Raw genomic sequence first — 24,029 nt, 5'->3', positions numbered from 1 at the left:
CTTTTCTTTCACTCACCAAAGCATTAGGGACAAGCTACAGCAACTAATTGACTTACCACCCTGGACATCTTTGGGATCTGAGAGCACAACAAGGAAGCTCGTTATCTCAGGGAGAACGTGCAAACATTGCACTAACACCATCCCATGATGGGAATGAACCCAGGCTTATGCCACTGTGATACCTAAGGGACTGATGGATTTTTGATTCAGGGGACTGTGATAGTGATGGGAAATGAGGATGAGGAGATGAATGGAAGAGTTGATTTGAAGGATTGGAAGACCTAGGCCTGCTTCTGTTTCATTTGTCATCATCATTCTGTTTCCAGTCAAAGCAATAAATTACTCAATTTTTACTCAACTAAAGCCACTAAACACTTTCAGGCTATGGAAATAGAAAAATCCTGCATAAGAGTCAACATAATTTCTGGATATTGGATTACTCCTGCTATTTCCATTCTTTGCTTATGCTATCTATACTTCTGGATTCCATATAGTAAAATTATGGGTAAACTATTGCTTAAAATCAATAGCACTCTGTCACTGGATTTTGATTGTGGGAGATCAACATGTTCTTGGGCCACTATGTAAGCAATATATTTGCTTTTTTCCTCATTTTTAATAGACTGGTTAATTCACCAGACTGGTGACTGAGACTTACAAATCAGAGATCTTTTTAAAAATTCCACTAAAGGCAGCTGTAAAATATCAATTCAGTTAATTATTGGAATTAAACAAGAATTAATAATTAAAAATGACGACCATAAAAGAGCTAGATTTTTCTCATTCACAAGTGTCCTTCAGGGAACAAAATCTGACACTTTAATTCTGTCTGGCTTTCTGTGATCACAGACTGCTATATGTCCTGGAATTAAGTGATCAGTCATTCAGTTCCAGCATATTTTGGGGGGGGGGGGGAGTGTGGGAGGTGAACAAAAAATGCTGGCCAAAAAATTAATTAAAAATAAAGGAACTAAATCTTCACCAGAATTCTTCAAAAATTAATGGATAGTTTGATCTGAATTAGTACAAAAGTGAACTGCAAGATTCCAAATAGCTCCATTTTTAAAACACTGTACAAGAATAAAGATGTTTTTGATTATTAATTTCAGCATATCTTCTGAGAAACTCAAATGTGAAACTCATTTTCCAGCAGAAATTAAGAACTAAAATTAAGTCTTAATAGAAACATAGAAAACCTACAGCGCAATACAGGCCCTTTGGCCCACAATGCTCTGCCGAACATGTACTTACTCTAGAAATTACCTCTATTTTTCTAAGCTCCATGTACGTATCCAGGAGTCTCTTAAAAGACCCTATTGTATGGATCACTGGCTCTCAATCCCTCATGCTCTACATCCCTTGCCTCCCGACAACCCTGATCATTATCCTCTATTTTCAATCCTCTTAACTACAAGTTATTTCAAACGTACCTGACTTGAGGTCACAGTTAGTATAGCATGAAGCAGGTTCTTTTCCAGCTGAGTGCCTCTATGCTCAGTACTGAGGCAGACAGGACTTTTACATGCCACAGGAGGTTGGTCAGCATGCGATGAGCTAGCCTCTGGAGTCAAACTTGATTCTGATTCTACAGCAGAATCAGTGCCCTGTTGCTTAATTTCAGTCTTCTTGGAGGAACATGACAATGATCTTCTGGAATTAGCAAATTTCTTCTTCTGAAAAAGCATTACATAAAAAGGAAGCAGGAAGAAGCATCAGCATATCTAAACTGAAATCACCCAATGAAGTCACAGTGACAAATGTCTTTAATTCCACGCCCACCCTCCAAACTTCCAACTCTCTCCATTCACCAAGAGCCTTCTGTAATCTACTGCAGTCTGTATTCACAATGTGGTCTTCTCTACAATGGAGAAACCAGTGCAAATTGGACGATGGCTTTGCAGAGCACCACATTCAGCGAGTGACCTCAAACTTCCTGCTGCTTGTCATTTAAATCACTGTCCCATCCCCATTCTGATTTGTCTGCCATGTTACAATGAAGCCCAATGAAAGGAAAAGCTACTCATCTTCTCTCTGGGTAAGTTTTTGTCCTCAGCATTTCTTTTCATGTTATATACCTGGATTACGGAATTGATGGCATTGTGGCCAAGTTCCTGGATGATACAAAGTTGGAGGGAAAGCAGGAAGTCTGTAGAGGAACCTGGACAGATTAGGAGAATGGGCAAATAAGTGGCGGATGGAATACAGTGTAGGAGAGTGCATGGTCATGTATATTGGTAGAAGGAATAAAGATATAGACTATTTTCTAAATGGGGAGCAAATTCAGAAACAGAGATACTAAGGAAATTTGGACTCCTAATGCAGGATTCCCAAAAGGTTAACTTGCAGGTTGAATAGACAGAAAATAAGACAAATGCAATATTAGCATTCATTTCAAGAGGACTAAAATATAAAAGTAAGAATATGATCTTATAAGGCACTGGTTCAGATTGCATTTGGAGTACTGTGAGCAGTTTTGGGTTCTTATTTAAGAAAGGATATGCTAGGATTGGAGATTCCAGAGGAAGTTCACCAGAATGATGCCAGAAATGAAAGGGTTAATATACAAGGAAAGTTTGATGACTCAAGATCTGCACTGCACCCTGGGGTGGGAGGAATCTAATTGAAACCTATGGAATATTGAAAGACCTAAGCAGAGTGAACATGGAGAGGATGCTTCCAATGTTGGGGGAGTTTAGGACCAGAGGACACAGTGTCAAAATACAAGAACATCCCTTTAGAAAAGAAATGAGAAGAAATTTCTTTAGTGGAGGAGGAATTCATTACCACAAATAGCTGTGGAGGCTGAATGACTGGGTATATTTAAGGGGGAGGTTGATAGGTTCTTGATTAGTAAGGGAATCAAATGTTACGGGGAGAAGTCAGGAGACTGGCACTGAGATCGAAAATAAATTAGCAATGAATGGTAGAGCAGACTCAATGGGTTGAACGGCCTAACTCTGCTGTAATGCCATGGTCAGTATTGAATTCTCCCAGTTTAGATGACTTACTTTTCATTTATTTCAGAACTGGCTGCTTCTGCCTGGTTTTTCTCTTTCTATTTGTACTACTTGGCCTGTTGAGCATGTCCCACTTGGGCATATGCCTACTAGCCATGCCCTGCTAGGCTTGATCTATGCTCTTACTAATAGCAACATATTACACAGGTATAGAAGCATAATCTGAACCTAACTGCCATACTTACTCATTTGTTCTTAACCCAGAGATACCTGTTTAGTCCTACCCATTTCCCCTATTTTCACTAACTTATTCTCTCTTTCCCAATTCTGGGTCAATGCTCTGGACCTGAAACATAAACTGATTCCTGACTTATTTTTAGAATGCTTTGTTTTATTTCAGATTTCCAGAATCTTCAGATCTTAAAAAAAAATTTCAGCCTTTGATTCAGGCTCCTAACCTAACCTGCAGATTCTAGCCATAGTTGGGTAGAAATCCCACATCTCACAAGGAAAGAAATGTTAGCTCTTTCATTTCACTGATAACATTAATGGAATGAGAAAGCAGGGCATGAAAAGGGCAGGGGAGGAGAGGGCCAAGAAGATCTCTAAGTGAGAATAGGAAAAGATTTAGGAATGAAGAGAATAACAGAATGCTTACAGCTCCAAAGGAGCCTGTTCAGTCCATCAGGTCCATACTAGTTCTACTGTAAAATAAATCCAATTAGCCATACTCCCTCGTCCTCTTCCCATAACCCTTCAAACTCCTTGTTTCCAGAGTCATTTAGCTACTTAGTGAATTGAATTTATCTTCACTGTTACAACTGCACAATCCAGAACCCAAACATTCAAAGATTACTGTGAATGTCACTTCTGCTCTTTTAGTATTCTACATTCTCTAATTCTTAACCCTTAGTCAAAGGAAACAGTTTTTCTCTTTCTACTTTGTTGATACCCTTTTACCTCCTAACTCTGTATTCCAAAGACAATGCCGCCATTCTCTCCAGGAGAGAGATGAAAAAAACAAGAAACTACAGATGCAAACAACACACTCACTTTCTCTGCCTGTTTTGCAACTCTGATTCCAATCTATTTTTAGACAGTGAAATCTCTGAAAATTTTGCAGCAATATCTGTACAAACTTACTCTTTAATATTTTTTCCACCAGGAGGCAGTCCAATAAATTATCCCTGTAATGTAGTTGTACTTCCACTGAACTTTAAACAGTTAGATACTGTACTTGATTGTTCAGGGTTCCTGCAATGCAATATTTTCCATAATCAATGTGACCACTCCCTCTCTTCCCTATCTCTATTAGTGACAAGAGATCATAGTGGTAAGTTGTGGTTGAAGCTCTCCAGCTGATTTAATATGCTTCTTGTGTTCACATATTATAACTGAACAACAGGTTGAGAGGATATAAAAGCTCTGAGCGGATCAGCAAGGTAATGCTCAATCTTGGGTAGATCTGACTGAGGTGGTTCCCTCTCTAGCCCTCGACTCTGCATGTCAGTACAGTAAAAGTGCCATTTACCCACTTGGCACACAATGTTTTTAACCTCGCAAAACAAAAGTTTTCCAAAATCTTAAAGGACCTTTGATGCACAGAAGGGTAGAAGAATGTGAGTCTATGCTGCCACCTGCAGATTTTTGTCCGACACTTGATAGATAGGATATTTCAGTTAACTTACATCCCCCAACGTTGCAAGACTCTGTAAGTAGAAGCACGCCTATACTCTTGATAACAGAGCCCTTGATAGCTACAGCTTCAATCAGGCTTACGGTTAAATCCGTTAAACAGTAAAAGACAGCCTTCCTGACTTAGGCCTCAGATACCTTTGCAATACCAAAAGCGATGTAAATGTCAACTCTTAACCTCACAATCTATCTTGTCATGGCTTTGCACCTTATCATCTACCTGGACTGTATTTTCTCTGTAATCGTAAAGTGTATTCTGTATTCTGTTAGTCTTTTTCACTTGTACTTCATTAATGTACTGATGTGAAATGATCTATATGATGGCACACAAAACAATGGTTCTCATGTGTTTTATGCGTGACAATACTAAAACAATTACCGATTCCGGTTTACTATACACGAACTGCAAAAGGAGCTGCACATAGGTGGAACTCAGCCTACCTCAATGAAGAAGTTGATCAGGTAAGGATGCTGCTTTAGTTTTGCACAGACCATGGTTAGGAAGTATACTTCCTCTTTTTCTGTTCTGGATGCAGAGTCCACACCACACAAGCAGATCAATTTCTATCAGAACGGACATCAAACATGCAGATTAGCTACACGGAAAGTTGTTCCTAAGCAATCACCACTTTAAAACTTTACATTTATGGAAATATCCTGGCCGGGAGCTTTGCTAATGCTAGTCGGTAAGGTTGAGACTAGTTTTGCAAGTGACTGGTTGCAAAACTGAGGCTGTCTACAAGAAGGGTCAGAACCGTCTCTATTTCCTGAGGAGACTGAGGTCCTTTAACATCTGCCGGACGATGCTGAGGATGTTCTACGAGTCTGTGGTGGCCAGTGCTACCATGTTTGCTGTAGTGTGCTGGGGCAGCAGGCTGAGGGTAGCAGACACCAACAGAATCAACAAACTCATTCGTAAGGCCAGTGATGTTGTGGGGGTGGAACTGGACTCTCTGACGGTGGTGTCTGAAAAGAGGATGCTGTCCAAGTTGCATGTCTCCCATCCACTCCATAATGTACTGGTTCGGCACAGGAGTACATTCAGCCAGAGACTCATTCCACCGAGATGCAACACTGAGCGTCATAGGAAGTCATTCCTGCCTGTGGCCATCAAACTTTACAACTCCTCCCTCAGAGTGTCAGACATTTTGAGCCAATAGGCTGGACCTGGACTAATTTCCACTTGGCATTATTTACTTATTATTATTTAATTATTTATGGTTTTATATTGCTTTATTTCTACACTATTCTTGGTTGGTGCGACTGTAACAAAACCCAGTTTCCCTCGTGGTCAATAAAATATGTCTGTCTTATTGGAACACCAGGTCAGTAAGTGAAATATTAGACAGGAAGGTAGATGTCAGGGCATGATGATAAGCAAAATCAAAATAACAGGTATGATGGGATGGACTGCTTGAAGTGTGTAGATCTTAATGCCAGGCGTATTATGGGTATGGGAGATGAATTTAAGAGCAGCGCATGTAACTACGATGCTGTGACCATTACTGAGACTTGGTTGAAAGAGGGGCAAGAATGAATGATTAATGAACCAGGTTTTTGAAGTTTTAGAACAGATTAAGGTGGAGGTAAAAGGGAGGGAGGGGGCAGTTGCACTATTGATCAGGGACTATATCACAGCTATCTTAGAGATAGGATATATAAGAGTTTGGAAACCCATGGCCTAATTAGGGAGAGTGGGTATGGCTTTGTGCGGGGCAAGTCATGTCTTACCAACATGCTTGAGTTTTTTGACAAGGTGAGGAAAGAGATTGATGGAGGAAGAACAGTGGATGTTGTCTACATGGATTTTAGTAAGGTGTTTGACAAAATCCCTTATGGGAGGCTAATCCAGAAGATTAGGATGCATAGGGTCCGCAGCTTCAGAACTAGCTTATATGTAGAAGATAGAGGGTAGTGAACAAAGAGGCTTATTCGAGCTGGAGGTCTGTGATTAGTGGTGTTCCATAGGGATCTTGCTGGGACCTCTGCTGTTTGTGATGTATATGAATAACATGGATGAAAATGTCGATGTGTGGGTTTGTAAGTATGCAGACGATATCAAGACTGGTGCAGTTGTGGATACTGTAAGAGACTGACAAAGAATACAGCATGATATAGATCAAATGCAGATATGGGCAGAGAAATGGCAGATGGAGATTAACCCAGATAAATGTGAGGTGTTGCACCTTGATAGGGTAAATACAAAGTGACAGTACACCATTAAGGGCAAGGTCCTTATCAGTGTTGCTGAGCAGAGAGATCTTGGGATCCAAGTTCACATCTCCTTGAAAGTGGCTACACAGGTCAATAAGGTAGTTAGAAAGCTTATGCAATGCTTGTTTTTATTAGTCGAAGCATTGAGTTCAGAAGTCAAGAGGTTATGTTGATACTTCATAGAACTCTGGTTATTGCCACATCTACAGTATTGCGTACAGTTGTCGCTCCACTATAGGAAGAATGTTGAGGCTTTGGAAATTGTGCAAAAGATTTTTACCAGGATACTGCTCGGTTGAGAGGGGATGAGCTATCATGAGAGGGTGGACAAACTTGGGTTTTCTTCTCTGGAGCATCAGAGACTGAGGGGAAATCTGATAGAGGTTTATAAGATTATGAGAGGCATAGATAGAGTAGACAGGGAATATCTTTTTCTCAGGGGAGTAAATGTCTAATACCAGTGGGCATCAGAATCAGGTTTAATATCACCGGCATATGTTGTGAAATTTGTTAACTTAGCGAAAGGAGTGCAATGCAATATGTGATAATATAATTAATTATAATATTATAATTAATTAATTGTAGTAATTCAACTATTTAATATATGTGTGTGTGTATGTATGTATGTATATATATATATTTATACACACACGTATATTAAATAGTTGAATTAAAAATAATGCAAAAACAAAAATAATTTTAAAAAATGAGGTAGTGTTCATGGATTCAATGTCCATTTAGGAATCAGATCACAGAGGGGAAGAAGCTGTTTCTGAATAGCTGAGTGTGTGCCTTCAGGCTTCTGTACGGTAACAGTGAGAAGAGGGTATGTCCTGGGTGGTGGGGATCCTTAATGATGGATGCCACCTTTTCCGAAGTACCACTCCTTGAGGATGTCTTGGAAACCATGGAGGCTTGTATCTAATTTTACAACTTTCTGTAGCTTCTTTTGACCCTGTGCAGTAGCACAACCCCTCTACTCCACCATACCAGACAGTGTTGCAGCCTGTTAGAACGCTCTCCACAGCACCCTAATGAAATATAGCTATCCTCATGCCTTCTTTATAGCTGCATTGATATGTTGTGTCCAGGCTAGATTTTCAGAGATTTGTAATCACTCACTCTCTCCACTTCTGATCCCTTTACAAGGATTGATTTGTGTTCCCCCATCCTACCCTTTCTGAAGTCCACAATCAGCTCTTTGGTCTTACTAACATTGAGTGCAAGATTGTTGCTGTGACACCACTCAACTATCTGGTATATCTTGCTCCTGTACACTCTCTTGTCACCATTTGAAGTTCTGCCAACAATGGTGGTATCATCAGCAAATTTATAGATGACATTTGAGCTATGCCTAGCCACATAATCATGGGTATAGAGAGAGTAGAGCAGTGGACTCAGCACACGTCCCTGAGATGTGCCAGTGTTGATCGTCAGTGAGGAAGGGATATTATTACCAACCCACACAGATTGTGGTCTTCCGGATAGGAAGTCGAGGATCCAATTGCAGAGGTCCAGGTTCTGTAGGTTATCAATCAGCAATGTAAGAATGATGGCATTAAATGTTGAACTATAGTCAATAAACAGCATCCTGTATTGTCCAGGTGGTCTAAAGCTGTGTCAATAGCCACTTAGACTGCATCTACCATAGACCTATTATAGTGATAGGCAAATTGCAGTGGGTCCAGGTCCTTGCTGAGGCAGGAGTTTATTCTAGCCATGACCAACTTCTCAAAGCATTTCATCACCATAGTTGTGAGTGCTACTGGGTGATAGGCGTTAATGCAGCTCACACCAATCTTCTTGGGCATTGATATAATTGTTGCCCTTTTAAAGGTGAGGACTTCCAACTATAGCAGTAAGAGGTTAAAAATGTCCTTGAATACATGCAATGAAGGTGAGAGGAGGTAGGTTCAAAGGGGAAGTGAGGGGTAGGTTTTTTTACAGAGTGATGGATGCCTGGTATAGTGGTAGATGCAAATACATTAGAAGCTTTTAAAGGACATGGATGTAAGGAAAGTTAAGGGATATGGGATAGGAGAGATTAGTTTTTTTTTTAATTTACTTTTCAATAGTTTGGCACAACTCTGTGGGCTGAAGGGCACGTTCCTGTCCTGTATTCTTCTATGTTCTATGAAATTTAGTAACATCCCAAATTGTCGGTCTATGATGTTGTCCTAAGCTAACGATGTGTGATTACACTAACTTTTCTGCCTGCGCATGGGCCAGATCCCTCCTTTCTCTGAATAGTCAAATTCCTTTCAAAGAGCTTCTTAAATGCTCTAACATATTTGTCTCCACCACCATTCCTGGCAGCGCATTTCAGGCACCCACAATTGTATGCAAAAAAGAACTGCCCTGCCCAATACCTCTCCCTTAAATTTACAAACTCTCACCTTAAGCACATGCCCTCTAGTATTACCCATTTTGAGTCCAGGAAAACATGTCAACTCTTTACTCTATCCATGCCTTACATCATTTTATAAACTTCTATCAGGTCTCCTCTGAGCCTCCCCCACTAAAGACAAAACAAAAATTTTCCAACCTCTCCTTATCGCACATACCCTCTAATCTAGTCAGCATCCCATTAAACGTCTTCGGCACTGTCTCCAAAACCTCCATATCCTTCTGATAAAGGGGTAATCTGAAATGAATGCATTACTCCAGATGTAGCCTAACCTGAAGTGTTCTAAACTGCAACACAACCCCCAGACTACACTGGACAACAAAGGTCTTGCTTCCCGAATACTTTTGGGTGTATCTTACGGATTTTGGGCTGCTGATCATGATAATCACCATGAAATTTCCTATTTCATTATTTTTTGAAATTGCCTATATTTGTTATTTCAATTCATAATTCAAGTCAGCATTACTGATGCCAAGATAAATCAAGGCATTTTTGTCGGTCCACAAATCAAAAAGGTCATTAATGACAGGCAAATCGAAAAACTACTAGTGGGACCAGAGAAAACTGCACGGAAGGGATTGAAGGATGTTGTAGAGAATTTTCTTGGCAATTACAGAGCACAAAATTACGTGCAGCTGGTTGACAACATGCTGCAAGCGCACAAAACCATCAAGTGCAACATGTCACTAAAGGTTCATTTTCTGCATTCCCATTTAGACTTCTTCCCTGCAAATACTGGGCTGTCAGTGACAAGCACGGTGAGAGGTTTCACTAGGACATTGCAGTCATGGAAAAACGATATAAAGGCAACTGGAATGCATCGATGCTGGCTGATTATTGTTGGATACTTCAGCAAGATGTCACTGAGTACAAATGAAAATCATTAACGAAACATTTTCTACCTTAGTTGAACTATTGCAGTGTCAGTACCAATATGCAATTAAATGCATCATTTTCAATAAAGTTACTTGTTTCTCCCAATTCCTACATGATACAAGTAGTCTAAATTTGTATATGTGTTCAGCTTCAGGTAGTCTATCATAAACGATTAAAATTCCTGAGGAAGCAATACTTTGGGAAAAAAATTGTCCAATGCTATCAAAGCAAAGCATACCATATGCTTACTTATCATTCTCTCATCTTGTGCGGCCACTTTCAGGAACTTGGTTACCAAGATACAACTTTATATTAACAAAGTTACGAGTCTTGCCATTAACTGCCCCTTTACATTTGATCTCCTGATATGCAACACTTCACTCTTGGCTGGATTAAGCTCTGCCATTTCTCCACCCATTTCTGCAAAGGATCGATATAATGCTGTATCCTCTGAGTTACAGGAACCTGAAGGCACATGTTCAACAATTCAGGAATAGCTTCTTCCCCTCTGCCATCAGATTTCTAAATGGACAATGAACCCACGAACAATATCTTGCCCACTTTTCCTCCTCTTTTTGCACTATTTCTTTATTTCAACTTTATATACATATATATATTCACAACATATGAACATTAAAGCTGATTCTGAAGCCAAAACATCGGACCACCCTGGATCCCATGCATCTTAATCTTTTTAATGAATCTACCATGAGTGACTTGTCCATTGCTTTCCTAAAATCCCTAACACCCATATGAACAATATAAATGTGAATAGGGTTTTTGAATGTGAAGGTGTGGAAGACTGTGGAAGGAGTTAATGCACCTGTTCACTGAAACTGCTAAACAACTGACTGTGACGACCATGGACAATCACGAAGCTCCCCAATGCTGTTGGCAAAGGACTTCCCAATGGAGCAGAAGGAGATAACAGAGCAGCACAATGATATTGCGGAAAGAAACAAAGTAAAAGTGTATCACCGAGGCAGTGGAAGGAGGCTAAACAGAATAACCCCCACACTTCTAACCAAGCTCTCATCCACTACCCCGACTGACACTGCAGAAGGGTATTGGAGTGCAATACAACACCATGGTCTGTAGGCTGGAACTGAGGTGGTCAGTGCGGCAAGTGGGAAAGCATATTTGGTTCAGCCTTTGGTGCATGCCTTCAGTGATGATCCACAATCCCTAGGTCTTGTACCTCTTTCCACCATACACCTAAACCATGGAAGTCTTTTCACTGCCAGATATTCTTTCCACTTGTCTTGTCCTGCTGCAACCACTTTCATTTTCTGTTCCACTCCCACTGCATTCTCTCTCAGACCTCAGCACCTTAAATGTACCAGAAACTCAAGAAACACCTACTACCATGGCTCCTCATCTCAGATCTGAGTTCCAGAATTGCAAGTCACCTATCCATGCCTTTGGATATCAGGTATCAGTGACGATTCAGTCGTTCAAAGTTCAGAATAAAATTTAGTATCAAAGTACGCATATGCTACTATATACTACTTAGAGATTTACTTTTCTTTCAAATATTTATAGGAAAAGAAATACAACAGAATTCATGAAAAACTGTAATAAATAAAGACTGACAAACAACCAATGTGCAAAATAAGACAAATTCTGCAAATAAAATAATACTGAGAACATGAGTTGTAAGGAGTCCTTGCGCGTCATTAGCAGTCACTGCTCTGAGGAAATTAAGCATCTTACAATTAAATGTCGGCCCCATTACCTGCTCAGGGAGTTTGCTGTTGTTTGTACCACTGCTGCCTACAACCACGCCCCCCCTCCCCGAGTGCAAATGCCAAGGATGCACTGGGAGAGCCTTCTTCAAAACAAGCATCCACACAATTTCTTCATAACTACAGAAGATTTCAATCATGTTAACTTGCTGGAGATTTTACCCAAATTCTATTAACATGGCACCACAGCCACTAGGGAAAAAAACAGATGCGGTACTTACAAAGTCATCCCACACCCTTATCTTGACACATAGAACATAGAGATCTACAGCATATTACAGGCTCTTCGGTCCACAATATTGTGCCAACCATGTAACCTACTCTAGAATCTTCCTAGAATTACCCTGCTGCATAGCCTTCTATTTTCCTAAGTTCCACGTACCTATCTAAGAGTCTCTTAAAAGACCCAATTGTATCTGCCTCCACCACTGTCAATGGAAATGTATTCCATACACCTACCACTCTCTGTGCGAAAAACTTACCCCTGACATCCCCCCTGTACCTACTTCCAAGCACCTTAAAACTATGCCCCTCGTGTTAGCCATTTCAGCCCTGGGAAAAAGCCTCTGGTTATCCACACAGTCAATACCTCCCATCATCTTATACACCTCTATCAGGTCACCTCTCATCCTCCGTTGCTCCAAGGAGAAAAGGCTGAGTTCACTCATCTCCATAAGTTTAATTGCAGCATACACACCACTGCTGAAAATGGAGAAACCAGTCAGGAGGACCATCACTGTATGGCCTAATGCGGTAATCTATATGCTTCAAGACTGCTTTGAATGGACCAACTGGACGCCACAAATGGAGCAGACACAGACCTCGAGAAATATGCCTCATCGGGGGTAGTGAGGGATGAAGTAAAGAACTGGTAAGCTAATTGATGAGGAGGTAAGAGAAGGAAAAGGGGATGGGAAATGGAGAAGGAGGGGGGAGTTTGAGGGGCATTACTGGAAGTTTGAGAAATCGATGTTCATGCCATCAGGTTGGAGGCTACCCAAACGGAATATAAGGTGATGTTCCTCCAACCTAAGTGTGGCCTCATCACAACAGTGGAGGAGGCCATGGATGGACATATTGGAATGAGAAAGGGAAGTGGAATTAAAATGAGTGGCCACTGGCAGACAGAGCATAGATGCTCGGTGAAGTGGTCTCTCAGTCTACGTTGGCCTCACGATGTACAGGAGGCCACACCGGGAGCACCGAACACAGTAGACGACCCCAATAGACTCACAGGTGAAGTGTTGCTTCACCTGGAAGGAATGTTTAGGGCCCTGGATGGTAGTGAGGGAGCAGGTGTAGCATTTGTTCCGCTTGCAAGGATAAGTGCTAGGAGGGAGATCAGTGGGGAGGGACGAATGGACAAGGGTGTTACAGAAAGCAGAAAGTGGAGGTGGGGGAGGGAAAACTGTGCTTTGTGGTGGGATCCCATTGGAGTTGGCGGAAGTTTCGGAGAATTATGTGCTGGTGGTAGGGGAGGACAAAAGGAACCCTATCCCTGGTCGGGTGGTGGGAGGATGGGGTAAGAGCAGACGTGTGTGAAATGGAAAAGATGCCGTTGAGGGCAAATTTCTCATGTCTGCCTCCAAGTGGCACATACTGGTACACTGCTTCAGCTGGCAGGCTAAACGACGTGAGGAGATGGTGTTAACATGGCACCACTGGGCGAAGGACCTTGTCGGCAAAGTCACCGGCCAGGGCGGATGAGTTCCCCGTAGAACAACAGCCATGTGTTCGAGACCAGGGTGAGGCACCGAGTTGGAGGTCTTCAGCTTTGGTCTGGTCTGGAGAGGGATGAACACAGCCGGGCCTCACCAGTCCAAGACAGATGATGGCACCTCTACGACCCATAGGCAGGTTATGGGATCCAAACTGAGGTTAAACACAGCTCCAATGTCATACTTAAATTTGCTGAAGACAACACTGTTGTTGGCCAAATCAAAGGTGGTGATGAATCAGTATATGGGAGAGACGTTGAAGATGTGGCTGAGTGAGGTGTCAATGCCAACCTCTCACTCAATGTCAGCAAACCAAGGAGCTGATTATTGAAGGAGGAAGGAGGTCGGAGGTCCATGAGCCAGTCCTCATTGGGGGATCAGAGGTTTAGAGGATCAGAATGTTTAAATTCTTCAGTGGTATCACTTCAGAGGACTCAGCACACAGGTGCAATTAAGAAGAAAGCACCTCCACTTCCTTCGAAGTTTGTGAAGATTCGGCATGACATCTGAAATCCCTCCATCCAGGCCATGCTCTCTTTTGCTGCTGCCAGAAGGGAGGAAAATACAGGAGCCTTAGGTCCCACTATACCAGGTTCAAGAACAGTTATTACCCCTCAACCATCAGGCTCCTGAAGCAGGATAACTTCACCCAACCAACACTGAACTGATTCCATAAACTATGGACTCACTTTCAAGGAGTTTATAACTCATGTTCTCGATATATATAATAAACACACACACACGCACGCACACAATTTACTTAGTTATTATTTTTCTTTTTTTGTGTTTTCTCAATTTCTTCTGCACATTTGTTGTTTGTCCATCTATGTATGCAGTTTCATTGATTCTATTGTGTTTCTTTGTACTTACTGTAAATGCTCACAAGAAAATGAAGCTCAGGGAAATATATGGTGACATATATGAACTTTGATAATAAATTTACTTTCAATATTGAACACAAGCAGATTCAAAATCGCCCACCTATATGCTGGTTTGTCTTTGATTCCTCTAAGCACACAGTCTTGTAGTGCACCTGGGCTGATGGTGAGTGTGGAGGAAAAGGTATTGCCAATCCACTCTCACTGAGATCTGTCAGTGAGGATCAAGTTGCACAGGAAAGTATCAAGGCCCAGGTTTTGGAGCTTGGTGATGGGGTTTCAGGGGATGATAGTGTTGAATGCTGAACTGTAGCCAGTAACGAGCATCGTGACATATGCTCCAGTGCCAAATGATGGGCTAATGAAATGACATCTGCTGTTGATCTTTAGTGCTGATAGGCAAATTGGAGTGGATCCTGGTCCCTCTACAGGCAGGAATCAATATGCTTCATGACCAATGTCGGTGCTACTGGATGATAGCTATTAAGGTGGGTTACCATATTCTTCTTGGGCACTGATACAATGGAAGCTTGAAGCAGCTGGGTACCTTGGAATGCTGAAGCAAGTGGCTGAAGATGTGATTAAACACCTCAGCCAGTTGATTAGCACAGGGTCTTCAGTACTCAGCTGGGAACGCCATCGAGCCAGATGCTTTTTATGGATTCACTCTCCCAAAAGCTGCTCTCAGACCAGAGTCTAAAATCACAGGGTCATTGGGAGCTGTGGGGGTTCATGAAGGTGCCTCCACGTTCTGTTGGTCAAAGCAAGCGTAAAAGGAATTGAGTTCATCTGACAGCGAAACCTTGTTGTCATTGGAATATTAACTCCTCTGGTCCGATCTCATGTGAATGCTTTCTGTTTTTTGAACTGTTATCATCTATGCATGACCTGCTGTGCATTTCCCAGCATCACGACGAGTATCTTGCCTCCTCTTCCTTGGACTACTGTTTCCCTGTGGCTTACTCCATCGTGTGCTGCTCTGGGTCTGACACAGCTAGACAAGGATCAAATGTCAAAGCAGATGCAATGCAATAGCTTTCAGACACACGTTGCCCAAGCGCGCACAGGCTCAATGATCAGTACGTCAAAGAGTGAGAGAAAATGGCTAAATACTAAACAGAAGTCAATATTAAGTGCTTGGTTAGTGGGGGATTGCATAGGACTCACCTGGACAGGTCGGTGCACATTGATATGAGGCAGTAATGGCTGCTGAATTTGCCCTAGCAGTTTGGTGGCAAGGACCAAAACCTGCTGTTTCATGCCAGGGGGATACTGTGAACAAGAAAACATAGCTCATCTTGGATTCTACGATGATCATGCTGAACCAACTCCTAACATATTCTGCCAGCTCCAACCCTTGCTCAGGAATATGACTCCCTGCACCCACAGTCCAACCAGCCCCACCACCCCATCTTTTCCCCCACCAGCAGAATTTTCTCCCTCGCACCTACTATTGAGCGTTGCTATCCATCTCTTCTCTTTCGTCACCTCATACCTTCCCAGTCACACCTCATCCCACCTGAACCTCATCAGCCCTACCCATTCACACCAGTTGCTCCCTCTAATTCTCCAAACGTCCTCACCAACACTGCACCATCTATTCCTCCCTCCTCCCGTTTATAGTCTGTATCTCTCCTTCGCTACCAATTTTGCTTACCCCAGCCTTGGCTAGAGTACAGAGTGTCTCCAGTATCTTATGCTGTAAGAAATATTCCATACATGGTCCTGTCTCTCCTGATCCACTCTGCTTCTCCTCGTAAATAAGTATATCCACCATCTGCTTTAGGTGCCATGGGATGTCTGTTTGTCTCACTGGGAGGTTTTCATCTGGAAAACAAGATAATGCTGAATTTGTCTCAGTGCTACATATAACCAGGAACTACTCGTTCACTTCCAGTGACTGATCTTACCATGACGCTGGTACACAGTAGGCACTGAAGTCATTAGCATGTACTGCAAACAACACACACAGTGCTGAGCCAAGCTTGGCGGAACCAGTCATTGTTTCAGGATATTATTCACCTTCTGAGGTATTTTTGAAACAGTATGTAGAGAGCCCTACTAAGAAAAGCGCTGTACCCAACCTTAGGGAATGAGGATGGGTGAGTAATAGAAGTGTCTGTGGAAAGATGTGGAAAGATTAAGAATCAGCACGTCTCTGTAAGAGTTAAAATCAAAGATGTTAGGTTAAGCAAAACCTGGACTCAAAGGTTTGAATTTGATCAGGAAAAAGAGGGAAGATTAAGGAGAATCCTAAAGTCTTTTACGTATAGTAGAAGTGAGGGACTAGGTGAAGAGAGCAAAGGAGTAATCTCTGCTAGTTGCCATGGAATATGAGTGGAGCCTAAATGAATACTTCTCAATGGTATTGGTACCAGAGAGGATGTGGAGGTCAGAGAAACAAGGGAGAGATACACTGATATTTCACGTACCTTCTGTCTCTTTCCCTCACCCAATTTCACTCAACTGGTTCCATCACCCAACATCACTCCCTTATCTGATTCCACTTATCACCTTTCTTATTATCAGATACTAGCATCTGCTGCTTCTTGTGACACCATTTACCACTCCCCAAGCCCGTTTCTACCTCCATACTCATCTCTCCCCATTGGGATCCATCTGCTTTTCATCCCCCTCCTCACTTGACTCTACCTGTTATCTGCAGACATAAGGACCAGGGCCTGATGAGATGTATCTCAGGACACTTTAGGAGGAAATGGAGCAAATTGCTGAGATCCTGACAGAAATGCTTAAACCTTTGTTAACCACTGATGATGTGACAAATGTTTAGAAGAATACAAATGTGGTACAATTATTCAAGAAGAGCTGTAATGATAAGATAAATCATTGTAGGCAGTTAGTTTAACCATCACTGGTAAGTAAGTTATTGGAAACAAGTCCAATGAGCAGGATTAAGTAGGGATTGATTAGGAAAATCAATTAGGGTTAGGGTGAGAGATGGCAAGGTTGATAAAGGCTGAACTTTGACATTTCATAACCCTCCCTTTCACCTCTGAATACAAACTATCTCTCCTCCATAATCTCAGTCCTAAAGCAGAGACTCAACTCAAAAAGTTGACTATCTCTTTGCCTGTGCTTTTGCTGCCTGGCCTACTGAGTTGCTGCAGATGAATCCAGGTGGTCCAATTAGCAAGTTTGCATACAACAAAACCTGGTAGATCACAGGAAAGTCTGTCAAAGGACATGGTAGTTTCATAGATCAGCTGGAAAATTGGAAGGAATTGATGGACCGTATTCCAATGGAAAGTTAAATTCTGGTAGGACGTATAGAATACAGAGCAGCATGCTAGTGTGGAGATTAGCTTTATGCTGTAAAGCACCAACGATCTGGGTTCAATTCTTGCCACTGTCTGTGCGTTCTCCCTGTGACCACATGAGTTTCCAAAGATGTACGGGGTTAGCAAGTTAATTGGGTGTAACTGGACAGTGCGGGTTCATTGGTCTGGAAGAGTCTGTTACCGTGTTGCATCTCTAAATCATAAACAAATAAATAAATGGCAGGGACTTCAAGGGCGTTGATGTACAGAGACCACGGAGAACAAGTCCATAGCTGGCTGAAAATGGTGACACAGGTGGACATGGGGTGAAGAAGGCATTTGCTATGCTTGCCTTCAGAGACTGAGGCATTGCGCATCAGAGAACATCATGACATAGCTGTAAAAAACACTGGTTAGACCGAGCTTAGAGTATAATGTGCAGTTCTGGTCGCCTCACTGCAGGAATGATGCAGTAGCAGGACAGAGAATGCAGGAGAGAATCATCAGAATGTTACCTGGAACAGAGAGCTGTAGTTATAAAGACAGTTTGGTCAGAGTGGGATTATTTTCACTAGAGTCTAGGAGACTGAGCGGGTGACCTTGTGGAAGTTTATGAGGGACACGAGGTAGGAAAGATAGTCACAGCCCTTTCTCCAGGGCAGACAAGTCACAAACAAGAGGGCACAGGCTTAAGGTGAGAGGGGGAAATTTTAAAAGAAATGGGAGGGTAATTTTTCACAGGAGGTAGTCATCTGGAACAAACTGTCAGAGGAAGTAGAGTTTAAAAGCATTGGGGCAGATGCTTAGAAAGGAAGTGCACAGAGTAACTGGGAGCTCATGCAGGTATATAGAATAAGTGCATCACAGTCAACATGAACAAAGTAGGGTAAAGGGCCCATGTAGGGTGCTGAACAATTCTTTGATATGACGATCAGAGTAAAGTGCTGAAAAAAAACTTTTATTTAAAACAGCATAGTCCTAGAAACTAAGGTAGCAACAAAGCTTCACATTGTGTAAAGAGCACAATAAATGTAAGAATGAGTAGGCTAATTAGCCCCTTGAGCCTTCTCCAACAAGATCAATATTGACAAAATGCAGTGCATGGAACAATCTTAAAGCTACAATAACAACATTTAAAAGACTTTTGGACAAGTACGTGGAGGGATTTAGTGTTACATGAGTCAGATGTGAACAAATAGAACTAACTTGGTGGGCAGCACAAACGGCATGGACCAATTGAGCTGAAGGACCTACTTCTAAGCTGTATGACTCTATAAACTTGGCAAGAGTATGGAAAAAATCAAGGTCAAGTCTATCAGGTCCATTGAAGCCCATCTCTTCTCTCCTAAATCACATGGAAAGCTACCCCCTATTTTCCCAATTCTTCCATCAACCACCTCTCTCCCCCCCATTCTAGGCACTCAACTTTCTCGGTAAAGCCCACCCCTTTAGACCCCTAATTCTCTCAACAATGCCCACCTCAGGCTTAATATTTCAAACATTCTGCTCCTCAAATCCCTGATTGTCCCACTGAAGCCCTGCTCTCCTGAAGGATTGTTCCATACAGTACATTGCAAAATAAGCCATTCCACTTTAATTCATCAAAGACTTTTGAATATAATCATGCAGCCAAACCTGTGGTCACAATGTAATAATTGGTGATTCCTTTCCAGTGACCGATGAAGGACTCTAGCAGCTGAATAGGCTCTTCCTCCTTTAACAGAAGAAAGGAAGTTAAATATTGCATGCTACATTGCTTTGGAAAGAGTTATCAAGCAATACCTTTTTCAAGGTAAAACATATTGCACAGTAAAATAATACTGCACAGAAATACTCGGAAAGATTACAGACAGGATGTATGCAGTACCCTGTCATAACTTTAGGGGATTGGTTCAGTAAAGCAGGGCTGTGACAACTGAAGGATCAGCTTTCCACTCCCTGCACTCCAGTTGAGCATAACTCCCAGGGAACTAGATTACTTGATGCAAGGACTGCCAACCCCTCAGTTCGAGTCAGAAGTGAGTGGCAGCTGGAAAATCCTAATCAGAAGCCAGGCAAAGGCAACCAGGAACTGCAACTCAAAGGAAATATGCTTAAAGACAACATGAAATATAACAGACTTATGGACTACCAAACCACATCCAGCAGCTCCAGAACCATCCTTAGATATCATTGTCCAACTCCCACACAATCCCTTCCCCTTCTGACTGATGGGATTTCTGGACGCTCCTGTTCTCTACCTCAAAGTTGACCAAAGGCTCATCCACACGTTACCCTAAGAGTACCTTAAAGAATTCCATACTTCACCTGGACAGTGCTGTCCACACCTCCTGATCACCCTGAACCTTCAACGTCATTCATCAAAACCAGACTAAGACATCCACTTCAAGTCAATCGGCAGATGAACAATTGCTTATCCCCAGACAATATTCCCTGATGGTCCTGCCCCAATACAATGACTGTCCTGTTCAGCAACCACTAAGGAACATGAAGCCTGTCTACCAACCCCCATACAACACACTAAGATTGTCTTTTCTACAACCTCAGACAGCAGCTGAGTTCTCTCGTTTTCAGATAATCCCACCCCGTTCCACGGCATAGCCCTTGGCAGTACTCCTGAACAATGCTACAGCTAAACACTATCCTGACAATCCTGCTCACCATCTCTGCAGAGGCCTAGCCCTGACCGAAAGGCTTAGACAGCCCTGCCCCCAACACACCACCTTCCCAGTTCTACCTCCCCAAAGTTAACCCATACAATCCGGATCCTAAACTTCCATTGTGTCCATCACCAACACACTTGACCCCATACTCTCATGTTTAGATAATATGCCTCCCTAGATAATCCTGTGAGCCAATTTAGCCTCTCACATCATGAAACCCACATGCATCCCCAAGCATCCTGACACCCTATGCACCTCTATTGTGTATTTATTGAAGAAGGGCTGCAAAGAAAAACCTGGCTACTGATAAGTAAATCTAACACCTCTGGTAGGTACATTACTGGAGGAGATTTTGAGGGATACATGCATTTGAAAAAACAGCAGTTGATTCAGAATAATCAGCACAACTTTGTGCATGGGAGATCCATGACTCAGAAATCTGATTGAGTTTTTTGAAGTAACTAAGGGTATTGTAGCAGATTGATCTATATGGAGTTCATTAAGGCCTTTGATAAGGTTCATGGTGGTAGTTTGATACAGAAAGTCAGATTGCATGGGATTCAGGTAGAGCTAACAAGATAGGCTAACAAGATAAGTCATTGATAGGTTATCAGATGACTTGATAGCAGGATGCAGAGGATAATAATCAAAGAGTTGTTTCCTAGATTGAAGGCTTTCAACTTGTAACGTTCCCCAGGATTGTTGTTTGTCATCTAAAGTAATGATTTAAATAAGAATGTACAAGGCATATTTACAGATGACACTAAAACAAGGTGGTGCCAGTAACAGAGAAGATGGTTTTCAGAATTTACAGAAGGAACTTGATTAGTTGGGAAAGAGAGCTGAGGAATGGTAAATTGAGGTCAACTTTGATGAGTGAGATATTGCATTTTGGGAAGATGAATGAGGGTAAGGCAGTGAACGGTAGCAGCCCTGGGGAACTGAAGAACAAACACACCTAGGAATACAAGTACAGTTTCCTGAGAGTGACATCACAGCGTGGTGAAGAAGGCTGTTGGCATGCTCACCTTCACTGGTCAGGAGACTGAGTACAGAAGTTGGGATATTACGTTATGTTATTATAAAAGCCTTTGGTGAGTCTGCATTTGGAATATTGCGTTCGGTTTTAGTCATCCTGGTGTAGGAAAGATGCCATTATGTTGGAAGTGCAGAGGAGATTTATGAGGATGTTGCCGGAACTCTAAGCACAGAGTTATGGAGAGAGGTTGAGTAGGTTGGGACTTTTCTCACTGTAAGATAGAATGAGGGATGATCTTACAGAATGTATAAAATTATAAGGGTGAATGCACATAAGCAACACACACAAAATGCTGGTGGAACGCAGCAGGCCAGGCAGCATCTATAGGAAGAAGAACAGTTGACGTTTCGGGCCGAGACCCTTCGTCAGGACTAACTGAAAGAAAAGATAGTACTGTAGCGGTGTGGCCTCGCAGCGCTGCAATAAACGACATGGAGTCGATGAGCTGCAGTTGCAAAAGAGGTTTATTCAAACTTCGCGGCCTCGCTTTAACGCCTTCCTGATCCCGCCCTCCCTGGGCGGGAATGCTGTAGAGGGCGGGTATTCACTGTCCCGTCCCGCGCACGGGCTTTTCCCCTTGCTGGTGAAGGCTTGGCGCCCTTTTTGGGACTGGCCTCTATGCCGGCGCGCGCCACTTTGTGAGCCGGTTTGGGTGCGCTGGGAAGTGGGTCGCCACAGTAAGAGATTTGAAAGTGGGAGGGATGAAACTAAGAGCTGGAAAGTTGATTGGCAAAAGGGATACAGAGCTGGAGAAGGGAGAGGATCATGGGACATGTGGCCCAGGGAGAAAGAAAGGGGGACGGGAGCACCAGAGGCACAGAAAAAGCACAGTCTTTTTCACAGCATTGAGAAATCAAGAACCGGTTGGCATAAGCTTAAGGTGAGAAGAAACCTGAAAGGCAACTTTCTCATCTTGGACTGATCAGTATATGGAATGAGGGAGTGGTTGAAGCAGGTACATTCACATTTAAAGGTACTTGGACAGGTATGTGGACAGGAAAGGCTCAGAGCAAAGCTTCCCAACATGGGATCCAAGGACCCCTCAGTTAATGGTAAGGGTCCGTGGCATAAAAAAAGTTGGGAACCCCTGGTTTAGAGGGATATGGACCAAACGCAGGCAAGTGGGACTAGCTTAAATGGGAATCTTGGTCTCCATAGAGGAGTTGGGCCAAATTGAATTGAACGGACTTATTACTTACATCCTTTATATACATGAGGAGTAAAAATCTTTAGGTTACATCTCCATCTAAATGTGCAATATGCAATTTATAATAAATACTATGTACAACAGGATAGTCAATATAACATAGAAATAAAGATTTGTCAGCATGAATTAGGTAGTCTGATGGCCTGATGGAAGAAGCTGTCCTAGAGCCTGTTGGTCCTGGCTTTTATGCTGTGGTACCGTTTCCCGGATGATAGCATCTGGAACAGTTTATGGTTGGGGGTGACTGAGGTCCCCAATGATTCTTCTTTTTACACTCCTGTTTTTGTAAACATCCTGAATAGTGGGAAGCTCACATCTACAGATGCACTGGGTTGTCTGCACCACTCTCTACAGAGTCCTGTGATTGAGGGAAGTATAGTTCCCATTCCAGGCAGTGATACAGCTAGTCATGATGCTCTCAAAAGTGCCCCTGCAGAAAGTTCTTAGGATTTGGGAGCCCATACCAAACTTCTTCAACCGTCTGAGGTGAAAGAGGTGCTGTTGTACTTTTTTCACCACACAGCCGGTAAGTGCACACCACATGAGATCCTCAGTGATGTTTATGCTGAGGAACTTAAAGCTGCTCACCCTCTCAATCCCAGATCCATTGATGTAAATAGTGGCTAGCCTGTCTCCATTTCTCCTGTAACCCACAACCAGCTCCTTTGTTTTTGCAACATTGAGAGACAGGTTATTTTCTTGACACCACTGAGCCGGTTCTCATCATCTCCCCTCCTCAATTCCCCTATCCCCTTGACCTCCTTCCCACTCCTGACTACCATCCCATCTCCTCACATTCCCGTCCTCCACACCCATTCACCTCCCTCAATGTTGACATCAACCCAACAGAAATCCAGGAAAGGCATCCTCCCAAGGATAAGCCCTGACATATTCTACTCCCAGGATGATTGCAGTCACCTCAAACCATCCTGTCCTGCACTCCTAGACATCAACCTCAGATCATTTAGCATTTCCAGATGTCCAGTCAGCTGGTCCCACACATTACTCGACAAGCACTGTTCCCCAAACCCATTCAAAAACCCTACTTTGGTAAGATGCCCTTCCATTCACAGATAATCACCTCAGGAACCAACCTCAAACAGTCCTGGACATAAACCCCAGACAACCCTCCACAACCCCTGCTGCTTGAGCTTCATTAAACTGTGCCTCTAAATTCTGTTCCCCCTCATATTGTTGCAGTAATTTGCTCACCACCAAGACTTTTGACAGAATACAATGAAGATTTCTCAGACTGATTCTTGGGGTGCGGGTTAGTTATACCAGAAGAAATATAGACAATTGCGCCTATTATCTCTTCAGTTTACAAGAATGAAACTCAATCTTTGAAAACT

At 42.5% G+C, this 24,029-nt stretch overlaps 1 protein-coding gene across 4 annotated transcripts in view; it reads right to left on the bottom strand.

The window, feature by feature from the left end:
• The window catches only part of LOC132392931 (FHF complex subunit HOOK interacting protein 2A-like), a 68,958-nt gene that overhangs the window by 38,632 nt on the left and 6,297 nt on the right, over positions 1-24,029 (bottom strand). For 2 of the 4 annotated variants that reach the window (XM_059967524.1, XM_059967540.1), the window contains exons 2-6: positions 19,404-19,482; positions 16,148-16,317; positions 15,658-15,762; positions 5,094-5,216; positions 1,431-1,673 (exon numbers count right to left, since the gene is read on the bottom strand). In XM_059967524.1, the coding sequence (XP_059823507.1) occupies positions 1,431-1,673; positions 5,094-5,216; positions 15,658-15,762; positions 16,148-16,317; positions 19,404-19,482 (720 nt within the window). Of the gene's footprint in view, positions 1-1,430; positions 1,674-5,093; positions 5,217-15,657; positions 15,763-16,147; positions 16,318-19,403; positions 19,483-21,459; positions 21,682-24,029 lie in introns of those variants that run through there. The other 2 variants (XM_059967531.1, XM_059967550.1) reach the window with 2 other exon arrangements.

Source organism: Hypanus sabinus, chromosome 1 (genome assembly GCF_030144855.1).
Source record: "Hypanus sabinus isolate sHypSab1 chromosome 1, sHypSab1.hap1, whole genome shotgun sequence".
NCBI classification, from domain to species: Eukaryota; Metazoa; Chordata; class Chondrichthyes; order Myliobatiformes; family Dasyatidae; genus Hypanus; species Hypanus sabinus.
Note: the sequence above shows the minus strand (reverse complement) of the source record. Positions and strands in the feature narration are given on the sequence as shown.